Source organism: Oncorhynchus kisutch, linkage group LG5 (assembly GCF_002021735.2).
Source record: "Oncorhynchus kisutch isolate 150728-3 linkage group LG5, Okis_V2, whole genome shotgun sequence".
Classification (NCBI taxonomy): domain Eukaryota; kingdom Metazoa; phylum Chordata; class Actinopteri; order Salmoniformes; family Salmonidae; genus Oncorhynchus; species Oncorhynchus kisutch.
Window position 1 is genome coordinate 1,252,794 of NC_034178.2, and position 11,556 is coordinate 1,264,349.

The 11,556-nt window shown below is 43.8% G+C and overlaps 1 protein-coding gene across 3 annotated transcripts; it reads right to left on the bottom strand.

Annotated features, from left to right (window-relative positions):
- Window positions 1-899: 899 nt before the first annotated feature.
- On the bottom strand, window positions 900-8,384 carry si:dkeyp-34c12.1 (plectin). 3 transcript variants are annotated; one of them, XM_031823973.1, is made up of 10 exons: window positions 8,250-8,384; window positions 7,929-8,158; window positions 7,739-7,797; window positions 7,302-7,416; window positions 5,381-5,511; window positions 4,912-5,010; window positions 2,114-2,310; window positions 1,784-1,847; window positions 1,620-1,655; window positions 900-1,488 (listed from the first exon to the last, which is right to left on the bottom strand). In XM_031823973.1, the coding sequence occupies exons 3-10, from the start codon at window positions 7,745-7,747 to the stop codon at window positions 1,156-1,158; spliced, it is 984 nt and encodes a 327-aa protein (XP_031679833.1). In that variant the 5' UTR covers window positions 7,748-7,797; window positions 7,929-8,158; window positions 8,250-8,384; the 3' UTR covers window positions 900-1,155. The 3 variants fall into 3 exon arrangements, with proteins under 3 accessions (XP_031679833.1, XP_031679834.1, XP_020337995.1); XM_031823974.1 differs by having other exon boundaries at window positions 7,739-7,824; XM_020482406.2 differs by lacking the exon at window positions 7,739-7,797.
- Window positions 8,385-11,556: the final 3,172 nt, after the last annotated feature.

Here is an 11,556-nt window from a genome sequence, read left to right on the forward strand (position 1 = left end):
TATTGAGTGATGAAGAGATATTGTCTCTAGAAACATCGTTGAAACCAGGAGATGTCATTGCATGTGTGGGTGGTGGAACTAATAGGTTGGATAAGGTATAGTGAGCAGGATTAGAGGCTCTACAGTGAAATAAGCCAATAAACACTAACCAGAACAGCAATGGACAAGACATATTGACATTAAGGAGAGGCATGCTTAGTCGAGTGATCAAAAGGGTCCGGTGAGTGGAGAGGTTGGTTGGTGATTTAGACAGCTAGCCAGGGCATCAGTAGCAAGCTAGCATAGGATGGAGGTCTGTTGTTAGCCACCTCTTGCGTTCCGTCAGTAGATTAGTGGGGTTCCGTGTGGTAGAGGGGATTAATCCAAATCACACAACAACAAAAATAAAAACAATAGATATAGTTATAGAGGCCCAAGAAGAAAACATAATTAAAAAAAATTAAAAATTGTCCGATTGTCTATTCAGATAGCAGCCGGTAAGACAGCTAACGGTTAGCAGGCCGCAGATGGGCGTTCAGGTAACGTCGCGACGGAGGAGCCAGCCGAATAACTCCTTCGGGTAGATAACATCGGCAGTCCAGTTGTGAAGGCCTGGTGGGGCTCCGCGAAGGCAGTAAAACGGGTCCGGATAGGTGACTGCAGCCCAGGTGTGATTTATCTACACAGAGTGGATGTGGATTTAACAAGTGACATCAATAAGGAATCATAGGTTTCACCTGGTCATTCTTGTCATGGGAAGAGCTTCTTAATCTTTTGTACACTCAGTGTATAACCTACCCTGTCCACTTTAGCAGCACACTGTAGTCTATAGAGAATGGGCCAAAAACCAGGTTGGGCAAGTGTGCTATTTATTGCAGTTTGTGTGACAAAATCATCCATAGAATTGAAAATGCTATGGAAACACATTAAAACTTGTTTTATTTTATTCTGTACATGAAAACTTAAGTACAAAAGTGTTATGTGCACAACATCTTATCCGCTACAAAGTCAGTTTGATGAAAGCACGTCTGGTGGGAAAAATGCATATGTTTGTGACTTTTGAATATCTGCATTAAAATCTGTTGTCAACTGGATAGAAACCACAGTACCAAACAAGCAGTGGAAAACAACTCCTTAAAAATCAAGAGTTTCAGGAAAAGTGGAGAAAAAAAATTCTCAAAGTGAAATGCTTGCTTTGACAGGGCGAGTTTTCCTTAAAACAGGCTTATTCTCAACGCAGCTCTTCTTTGTAGCTATTCTCGTAGATCGTCTGAGACCACAGGCCATATGTGGCTCTCCAACTATGGTAGGTGTATTTTCAGCTTTAATTCGGACATGAGAAGCCTGTTGGGTAATTGTTTCTCCACCATTCCTTTTTGTCTTGGGTGCCTTCTTGGGAGCTTTTGCTTGGCTTGGGGCGACTTGCAATGCCTCCTGGGGACCTGTGTCTTCCTCTTTTTCAGTGTATTTCAAAGTGTCCATCTTGCCTTGAATGGCTAGCAAAGACTCCTGTGAAGTTACAAGGAACTGGCTCATGAATCTCTTTTGAGGAAGTACAAATATTTTTCAATGTGACTGAAAATTCCCAACACCCCAGACACCACAAGGTCAGACTCGGAGCTTATTACATACAGACTTACCTCTGATAGTTCCTTCATCAGATGCTTGATGTTTGCCTTAGAGATGAAGCAGTGCTCATCAGTTATACATGTCCAGAAAGAACTGGCCCATTACCGTACAGTGCTGTTGGTAATTCATCGTATAACTTAAAACTACATGATGACAAGTGTTGAACAAATAGCACCTTTTTCGTGAGGATGGCTCTGTTCCGATTCTCAATCTCCTGTTGTATTTGCTCCTCTCTCTCTCTGAAATTAGAAACAATAATATTAATATAAAGCCAGAACTCCTGTTTCTGTAAACATCAACAAACTGCACACTGGCCATGTCTTCCATGGGTCATATTCATTAAGGCACACTGTAGCAAAACGTTTAGCATCAGAACAAAAACTAATGCTTCTTATTGAAAGTCCCTGCCTGTTTTCCTGCCCCTTTTCCAGTAAATGTTCTTCCATTTGGTGCCTAATAAATGATCCTGGCCACTGCCATAACATGAAGTGAGATAGCTAGCTACCTGAGCTCCAGGGCTCTGGCCACGCTGTCCTCTAGTGCAGTGATCTCAGCTTGTTCCTCCTCTACAGCTTGCTGGACATCAGCAGTCTTTATCTGGGCCAGGAGGGACTTGGAGTCCAGGGCCTCTACCTCCGTTGAGCTCAGCTTCCTCGAGAGGAACACTTGCCCCATTTGAACAGTCTGCTCACAGGACAGGATCTGAAACGTGATGTCCAACAGAACAATTTTCAGAGAAAGCGTCGACATATCCACAAATATGAGTATGTGAAAATTATGAATACATAAACATTTATATAGATAAATGATAAGATATAGCAGTCAAGTTAAGAGGCAGTGTTAACTCAAGGTCATAACTTCAGAGGTTGACAACATGACATTCAGCATAGGACAGTATATAGTAGTGGTGTGAATGTTTAAAGGAGAAAATCCTTAACGGAATAACCTTCAGTGTAGTTATCACAAAACTACCACTAACAGATCCACATCATCATCATCATCATCAAGGGAAAAATACAAACATACCTAACGCAACAATGCTGTAACGCTATTTGGAGGGGATATGCATCTTTCAAATGATTAGTCACGGATATAAAAGCACTCCGCACATCATCATATTTAACAGTTGGCGAAATGTCAGAGACAGGAGAGGGACACAGCAGAGAACCTAAAACGGCATTACCTATCATTGTTGCTGAGTGGGTGGGAGACAGCAGTAAATTGAGCTGCGTCTATTAGCTAGGCAGGACTGAGGTTTCTTATTAATATACATCTATATATTATTAATGTTTTCAAAATAACATTGGTATGACCACTAGGGGGCAATGCAATTCAGTCTACCTCAGTCCTGCCTAGCAAATAGACTCAGCTTACACACATTTTTTATTTATTTTTTTACCTTTATTTAACCAGGCAAGTCAGTTAAGAACAAATTCTTATTTTCAATGACGGCCTAGGAACAGTGGGTTAACTGCCTGTTCAGGGGCAGAACGACAGATTTGTACCTTGTCAGCTCGGGGATTCGAACTTCAACCTTTCGGTTACTAGTCCAACGCTCTAAGCCACTAGGCTACCCTGCCGCCCCTAAAGAAGGGTATCTCTCCAAAAAATAATAAAGGGAACACTAGAATAACACATCCTAGATCTGAATGAATGAAATATTCTTATTAAATACTTTTTACTTTACATAGTTGAATGTGCCGACAACAAATTTGTCAGCACATTCAAACAAAATCAAATTTATCAACCCTGGAGGTCTGGATTTGGAGTCACACTCAAAATTAAAGTGAAAAACCACACTACAGGCTGATCCAACTTTGATGTAATGTCCTTAAAACAAGTCAAAAATGAGGCCTCGTGGCCTCCACGTGCCTGTATGACCTCCCTACAACGCCTGGGCATGCTCCTGATGAGGTGGCGGATGGTCTCCTGAGGGATCTCCTCCCAGACCTGGACTAAAGCATCCGCCAACTCCTGGACAGTCTGTGGTGCAACGGGGCGTTGGTGGATGGAGCGAGACATGATGTCCCAGATGTGCTCAATTGGATTCAGGTCTGGGGAACGGGCAGGCCAGTCCATAGCATCAATGTCTTCCTCTTGCAGGAACTGCTGACACACTCCAGCCACATGAGGTCTAGTATTGTCTTGCATTAGGAGGAACCCAGGGCCAACCGCACCAGCATATGGTCTCACAAGGGGTCTGAGGATCTCATCTCGGTACCTAATGGCAGTAAGGCTACCTCTGGCGAGCACATGTAGGGCTGTGCGGCCCCCCAAAGAAATGCCACCCCACACCATGACTGACCCACCGCCAAACCGGTCATGCAGGAGGATGTTGCAGGCAGAACTTTCTCCACGGCGTCTCCAGACTCTGTCACGTGCTCAGTGTGACCCTGCTTTCATCTGAAGAGCACAGGGTGCCAGTGGTGAATTTGCCAATCTTGGTGTTCTCTGGCAAATGCCAAACGTCCTGCACGGTGTTGGGCTGTAAGCACAACCCCCACCTGTGGAAGTCGGGCCCTCATACCACCCTCATGGAGTCTGTTTCTGACCGTTTGAGCAGACACATACACATGTGGCCTGCTGGAGGCTATTTTGCAGGGCTCTGGCAGTGCTCCCCCTGCTCCTCCTTGCACAAAGGCGGAGGTAGCGGTCCTGCTGCTGGGTTGTTGCCCTCCTACGGCCTCCTCCACATCTCCTGATGTACTGGCCTGTCTCCTGGTAGCGCCTCCATGCTCTGGACACTACGCTGACAGACACAGCAAACCTTCTTGCCACAGCTCGCATTGATGTGCCATCCTGCATGAGTTGCACTACCTGAGCCACTTGTGTGGGTTGTAGACTTCGTCTCATGCTACCACTAGAGTGAAAGGACCGCCAGCATTCAAAAGTGACCAAAACATCAGCCAGGAAGCATAGGAACTGAGAAGTGGTCTGTGGTCACCACCTGCAGAACCACTCCTTTTTTGGGGGGTGTCTTGCTAATTGCCTATAATTTCCACCTGTTGTCTATTCCATTTGCACAAGAGTATGTGAAATGTATTGTCAATCAGTGTTGCTTCCTCAGTGGACAGTTTGATTTCACAGAAGTGTGATTGACTTGAAGTTACATTGTGTTGTTTAAGTGTTCCCTTTATTTTTTTGAGCAGTATATATATATATATATACACACAGGGTCATACGAAGGACCATATCTGAGTTCTCTTAGCGTATTAACATAACGGCAGTTTAAAAGTTAAGAACAATTGTACATTTGTCACATCCCTAGTAGCTACAGTACTGTACAGTAACATGTGGTCTCACCTTATCAAGGTCAGTTTGGATCTTCTCTCTGGAGGCCAAGGACAGATCCCTGGCCAGCATCTGGTTCCTCTGCTGCCTCAGTAACTCATCCAGCTCTCTCTGCATAGGAAACAAAATGACAGCCTTGAGCATTACATCATTCAACTGTACCAAGTAGACCCTAATGGGGTGTATTCATTAGGAATCAAACCTACCTGAATTTGTCCAACAGAAACACTCGTTTTCATTGCAAAACATTTTTAGTTGCAAACTGAACCAAACTGGAGAAAACGCAAATGGAACGAAACCTGCCTGAATTTTTCGTGGCAAAACATTGCGAATAAGAACCCAGGTGATTGAGGGAATATTGACAATAGCTTTAAATGTGTGATCAAAGCAGCTCAAAATGGCTGCGTAATTTGAGTTACCATGAGCATCAGTCATTAAAATAATCAAGTGGGTGTTTTCACCATCAGATATGGGTTTTCACCTGTAAGGCATTGATCTGCCTCTCCTGTCTGGCTCTCTTCAGGAATACAAGGTCTGCTGGGGTAACCTCATAGCCCTGCATGCCTCTTATCAATGAGTAGGGGTCCTCTTCCAGCACACTGCCTGAACAGACTGAACATGTACATTGATAACATTTGGTGGATCATGCTGATAATATTTTTTTCATTACAAGCTTCTGCACCATCATAAATCAAAGCATTAAACATTCAGATTTATAGACCTACAGTAGGATAATGTGACACAGGACTACATTAAAATAGATAAGAATTGGAACTTTAATGAAATGTGTTCAGAGGACACAGGGGCACGTGCCCCCTCAGATCGGTCCTGTTAATTGATATATATAGTTGAAGTCGGAAGTTTACAAACAACTTAGTCAAATACATTTTAACTCAGTTTTTCACAATGACTGACATTTAATCCTAGTAAATATTTCCTGTCTTAGGTCAGTTAGGATCACCACTTTATTTTAAGAATGTGAAATGTCAGAATAATCGTAGAGAGAATGATTTATTTCAGCTTTGATTTATTTCATCACTTTCCCAGTGGGTCAGAAGTTTATATACACTCAATTAGGATTTAGTAGTATTGCCTGTAAATTGTTTCACTTGGGTCAAACATTTTGGGTAGCCTTCCACAATAAATTGGGAGAATTGTGGCACATTCCCCCTGACAGAGCTGGTCAGGTTTCAGTCAGGTTTGTAGGCCTCCTTGCTCGCACACACATTTTTTCAGTTCTGCCCACACACTTCTATAGGATTGAGGTAAGGGCTTTGTGATGGCCACTCCAATACCTTGACTGTTGTCCTTCAGCCATTTTGCCACAACTTTGGAAGTATGCTTGGGATCATTGTCCATTTGGAAGACCCAATTGCGACCAAGCTTTAACTACCTGACTGATGTCTTGAGATGTTGCTTCAATATATCTACATTTTCATTCCTCATGAAGCCATCTATTTTGTGAAGTGCACCAGTCCCCCCTGCAGCAAAGTACCCCCACAACATGATGCTGCCACTCCTGTGCTTCATGGTTGGGATGGTGTTCTTTGGCTTGCAAGCCTCCCTCTTTTTCCTCCAAACATAGCGATGGTGGTTATGGCCAAACAGAACTATTTTTGTTTCATCAGACCAGAGGACATTTCAAAAAAAAAAAAGCACAATCTTTGTCCCCATATGCTGTTGCAGACCATAGTCTGGCTTTTTTATGGCGGTTTTGGAGCAGTGGCATCTTCCTTGCTGAGCGGCCTTTCAGAATATGTTGATATAGGACTCGTTTCACTGTGGATATTTTATGAAGTTGATTTTGGCTAGCCCAGATTGAGAACTTATCTCCCAACCTCATAACTAGCTACCAAAAAGCCATTTCAGGCTACTAATCAAGTTAGTCGCTAGCTTGTTTAACCATCTTAGCATTTCACTGTAGTCTAAACACGTTGTATTCGGCACATGTGACAACTACAGAAATATTTGGCATGCCTGCTGGCAAGGTTGGAAGACATTAGGAAAGCAAGCAATTACTCAATGAACTGAATAAGACTCACATTCCTTTCAATCTTCTACCCAGATATTAGCAAAAAAAAGAACCACAAGTCAGGAGGATACAGACAGCTCAAGAGGTATGGTTACATATGCAGAAAAATATACATTTTTGCACATAGAAATAAGCATAATGATTATGGCTCTAAATTCCAGGAAAAGCAATTCAGGCTAAATTCTCACACATGCAGATGGGGCCTAGCCCCCCTCCAGACCACCTTCCAAACCTCACGTACTATGTTGCCCCTCAGATTTTGGGGGTGCACGACACCCGTGTGTTTATGTTTGTCACCTCAGACATATCAAACCACATATTGGTGCAAATATACAGCTATAGGATTGTGAACAATAAAGGAAACACCCACGTGTGCTTGAAGTGATGCGAGACCGTCGGCATGTTTCTGTAGGCTCGATTGTGTAAAGGTCCATGGTCATATTTAGCGCGGGAGACACGGGTTCTTGCCCAGGGGTGGTTTCAATCTGGATGGAAAGACAAAATTGGAACGGATAGAAATTCATTAGTTGTCAGCTAGGCCTACCCTCCACAATAATTGGCTCAACTTGGCCTACAAACTACAGTGCATTCATAAAGTATTCACACCCCTTGATTTGACAGTTTGTTGTGATAAAAAGTTGGATTAAAATGTATTTAATTGGCGCTTTTTGTGAACCAGACACAAAATACTCTGACAAAGTGGAAGACATTTTTTTTTACAAATGCTAGAATTTACAACAAATAAAACACTAATATACATCTTGATTAGATAAGTATTAAAACCCAGAGTCAATACGTTAGAATCACCTTTTGCATCAATTACACCTGTGAGTCTTTCTGGATGAGCTTTCCACTCCTGGATTGTTCTACATATGCCAGGGACAAAATTGCGGCTGTAACAACAAAATGTAGGAAAAGTCTAGGGGTGAATACGTTCTGAAGGCACTAAAACCCCAGTGCACCTAGGCAAAAGTGTGGTGAACGAGATTCGGCCTACCACATGTGTTTTACAGCTCAAAGGCCGAGTTATGTTCAACTCTAACGTTGGCGGCGTCCTCTGAAGTTGTCGTCCCAATGGAATATGATTTGAAGGGTCTTGAATGAGTCTACTGATCGCTGGTGAAATATTTGACTTGTGAGTAGCTTTTTTCCCTTTGGTTGCATTTCCGTTTCTCCTGTTTGCAACGGAATTCTTCGAGAGATCCATTTTTCTTGTTATGTTGAAACCTAAAATAGACAAATTGCAACATATTTTGACTAAACCGTTCATAAAAATGAAAAGATTAGAGGCGTTATGTGACAATCGAATCAAAATCACCTGTTGGCGCGCATCTGTAACGCTCGCGAGGCCGTGGCTAAGAGCCAATTTATGCTTGATCCGAAAATGTGGTCTAAGACGCAATAGCGGGGCAGAGGCTGAATTGAGCTCTGCACTGCATCGCTGTGCGCCTCTTCAATCTTCTAACAATGTGGGGGGGGGCTCCGTATAGCTCTGCATTGACATGATTGGTTAACGGTAGGTGAGGGCGGGAGGTCTGATCTGACAATACTGAGATATTAAATTATGTTGCAGGATTTTTATTTTTTTATTTTTTTATAGTCTACTGTACATAAAAAACATTCATACAGTAGATGATATCTCAGACAGAGATACAGTAGGTGTGTGATAGTCTGTTTTCACCCTGAAAGCTCAGAGGGAGGCCATAGGGCAGGTCAGAAAGCAGTGAGAGGAGACTAACAGGCCATTGGATGCTTCACTTGACATACATTTCACCATCATTTCAGAATCAGAAGGTACTTATTCACCAAGTACATTTACTCATACCCAGCAATAGACATTTACTCATACCCAGCAATAGACATTTACTCATACCCAGCAATAGACATTTACTCATACCCAGCAATAGACATTTACTCATACCCAGCAATAGACATTTACTCATACCCAGCAATAGACAAATATACAGACAGAATACAGACAGAGGAATTTACACAGTCAACATACATCATGTATAATATAAATACTGTAAGCATAAAATATCATGGATGGTAAATTGCATTGCTTGAAATTCTACCTTCCAGTGAGGCTAAATCCTCCCTAAACAGCTGACTGTAAATGCCAAGGCTCTTGGCACCTCTAAAAATGGTCGGAGCAGGGAGACATCCAGAGGGGAAAACAGCAAAGATCAAATTGGCCAGCTGCAGATGAGAACATGTACTAGTAGTGTATGACCAGTAGAGGGAGACAAGAGGTTGCACCTGCATTGCGGAATCATCAGTATTGTCATTATAGAGGTGCGGGGTGCTGCCTTATTCCACATCCACGTCATCAACTAGTGCTCAGGGAGTGAAAGAAATCAAATAAATAATGTTTTATTGTCACAAACACCGGATAGGTGCAGACAGTGATATGTGTTGTTTTACAGGGTCAGCCATAGTAGTATGGCGCCCCTGGAGCAAATTAGAGGTAAGTGCCTTGCTCAACAACATCAACATATTTTTCACCTTGTCTGCTCGGGTATCAAAATAGCATAACGCAATGTCAACAGTTTCTACAGGAGTTGTCCTTTGAAGCCAGATCTGCCCTCTCCTCCTTGTCCACGTCAGAGCCCTGTGCCACAACAATGGGACAGTGACGTGTACCTGGCCTTAGTGCTCAGGCACCATCAGTAGCAGACAGCCACAATCTGCTTATGACCTGAAGCAGCATTATCAAACACTATGAGGAGACCTTTTATTACAATTCTAAATACAAAGTGCATTTCATACTATGTTAATGAGCTAAAAAAAATACATGTTTTTGATCTGAGAACACACACACCGCGTGCTTCCACCGAAACACAAGCCGTAAGGGAACTTATAGTGCATTCGGAAAGTATTCAGACTGCTTGACATTTTCTACATTTTGTTACGTTACAGTGTTATTCTAAAATGGATTAAATAGTTTTTTCCCCTCATCCATCTACACACAATATCCCATAATGACAAAACATGCTCTGACATGCACGGTCAAGGATGATCCATAGAAACAGGATGCATCTGAGATCAATTTCAAGTCTCACAGCAAAGGGTCTTAATACCTATGTAAATAAGTAATACATCTTTTCTACATTTGCTAAAATTTCTAAAAACCTCTTCACTTTGTCATTATGGGGTATTTTTTATTTCATCCATTTTGAATAAGGCTGTAACGTAATAAAATGTGGACAAAGTCAATACTTTCTGAAAGCTCTGTATAGCCAAGCAGAACTGACAGCTAAGTTTAAACCTGCTCTTCATGCCGTCCGTCCGGCCAGGCTGAGGCTGAGGCACATGCTCAAGAGAGCTCCAGGAATGGAAGATGAGAGTGAATGCTGAGTCATAAATACTTCTGTTTTTAAACTGTCAGACCGGGTCCATCACACTGAGGAAGAGAACGGGGGTGCAAATCTGAGCTTTACAACACTTGCTTCCCAGGAGGTTAGGGCCAAGGGAGGAGAAGGAGAGTCACATGGCTTTACACCCATCTACTCTTCCCCTGGGAACAAGCCCCTTAGTTCTTCCCGTGGGGGACAAGCCCCTTAGTTATTCCCCTGGGAACAAGCCCCTTAGTTATTCCCCTGGGAACAAGCCCCTTAGTTCTTCCCGTGGGGACAGGCCCCTTAGTTCTTCCCCTGGGAACAAGTCCCTTAGTTCTCTCCCTGGGAACAAGTCCCTTAGTTCTCTCCCTGGGAACAAGTCCCTTAGTTCTCTCCCTGGGAACAAGCCCCTTAGTTCTCTCCCTGGGAACAAGTCCCTTAGTTCTTCCCGTGGGGACAAGCCCCTTAGTTCTCTCCCTGGGAACAAGTCCCTTAGTTCTCTCCCTGGGAACAAGTCCCTTAGTTCTTCCCGTGGGGACAAGTCCCTTAGTTCTCTCTCTGGGAACAAGCCCCTTAGTTCTTCCCGTGGGGACAAGCCCCTTAGTTCTTCCCCTGGGAACAAGCCTCTTAGTTCTTCCCCTGGGAACAAGTCCCTTAGTTCTCCCCCTGGGAACAAGCCCCTTAGTTCTCTCCCTGGGAACAAGCCCCTTAGTTCTTCCCGTGGGGACAAGCCCCTTAGTTCTTCCCATGGGGACAAGCCCCTTAGTTCTTCCCCTGGGAACAAGTCCCTTAGTTCTCTCCCTGGGAACAAGTCCCTTAGTTCTCTCCCTGGGGACAAGCCCCTTAGTTCTTCCCCTGGGAACAAGTCCCTTAGTTCTCTCCCTGGGAACAAGTCCCTTAGTTCTCTCCTTGGGAACAAGTCCCTTAGTTCTTCCCGTGGGGACAAGTCCCTTAGTTCTCTCTCTGGGAACAAGCCCCTTAGTTCTTCCCGTGGGGACAAGCCCCTTAGTTCTTCCCCTGGGAACAAGCCTCTTAGTTCTTCCCCTGGGAACAAGCCCCTTAGTTCTTCCCCTGGGAACAAGTCCCTTAGTTCTCCCCCTGGGAACAAGCCCCTTAGTTCTCTCCCTGGGAACAAGCCCCTTAGTTCTCTCCCTGGGAACAAGCCCCTTAGTTCTTCCCCTGGGAACAAGTCCCTTAGTTCTCTCCCTGGGAACAAGTCCCTTAGTTCTCTCCCTGGGAACAAGCCCCTTAGTTCTCTCCCTGGGAACAAGTCCCTTAGTTCTTCCC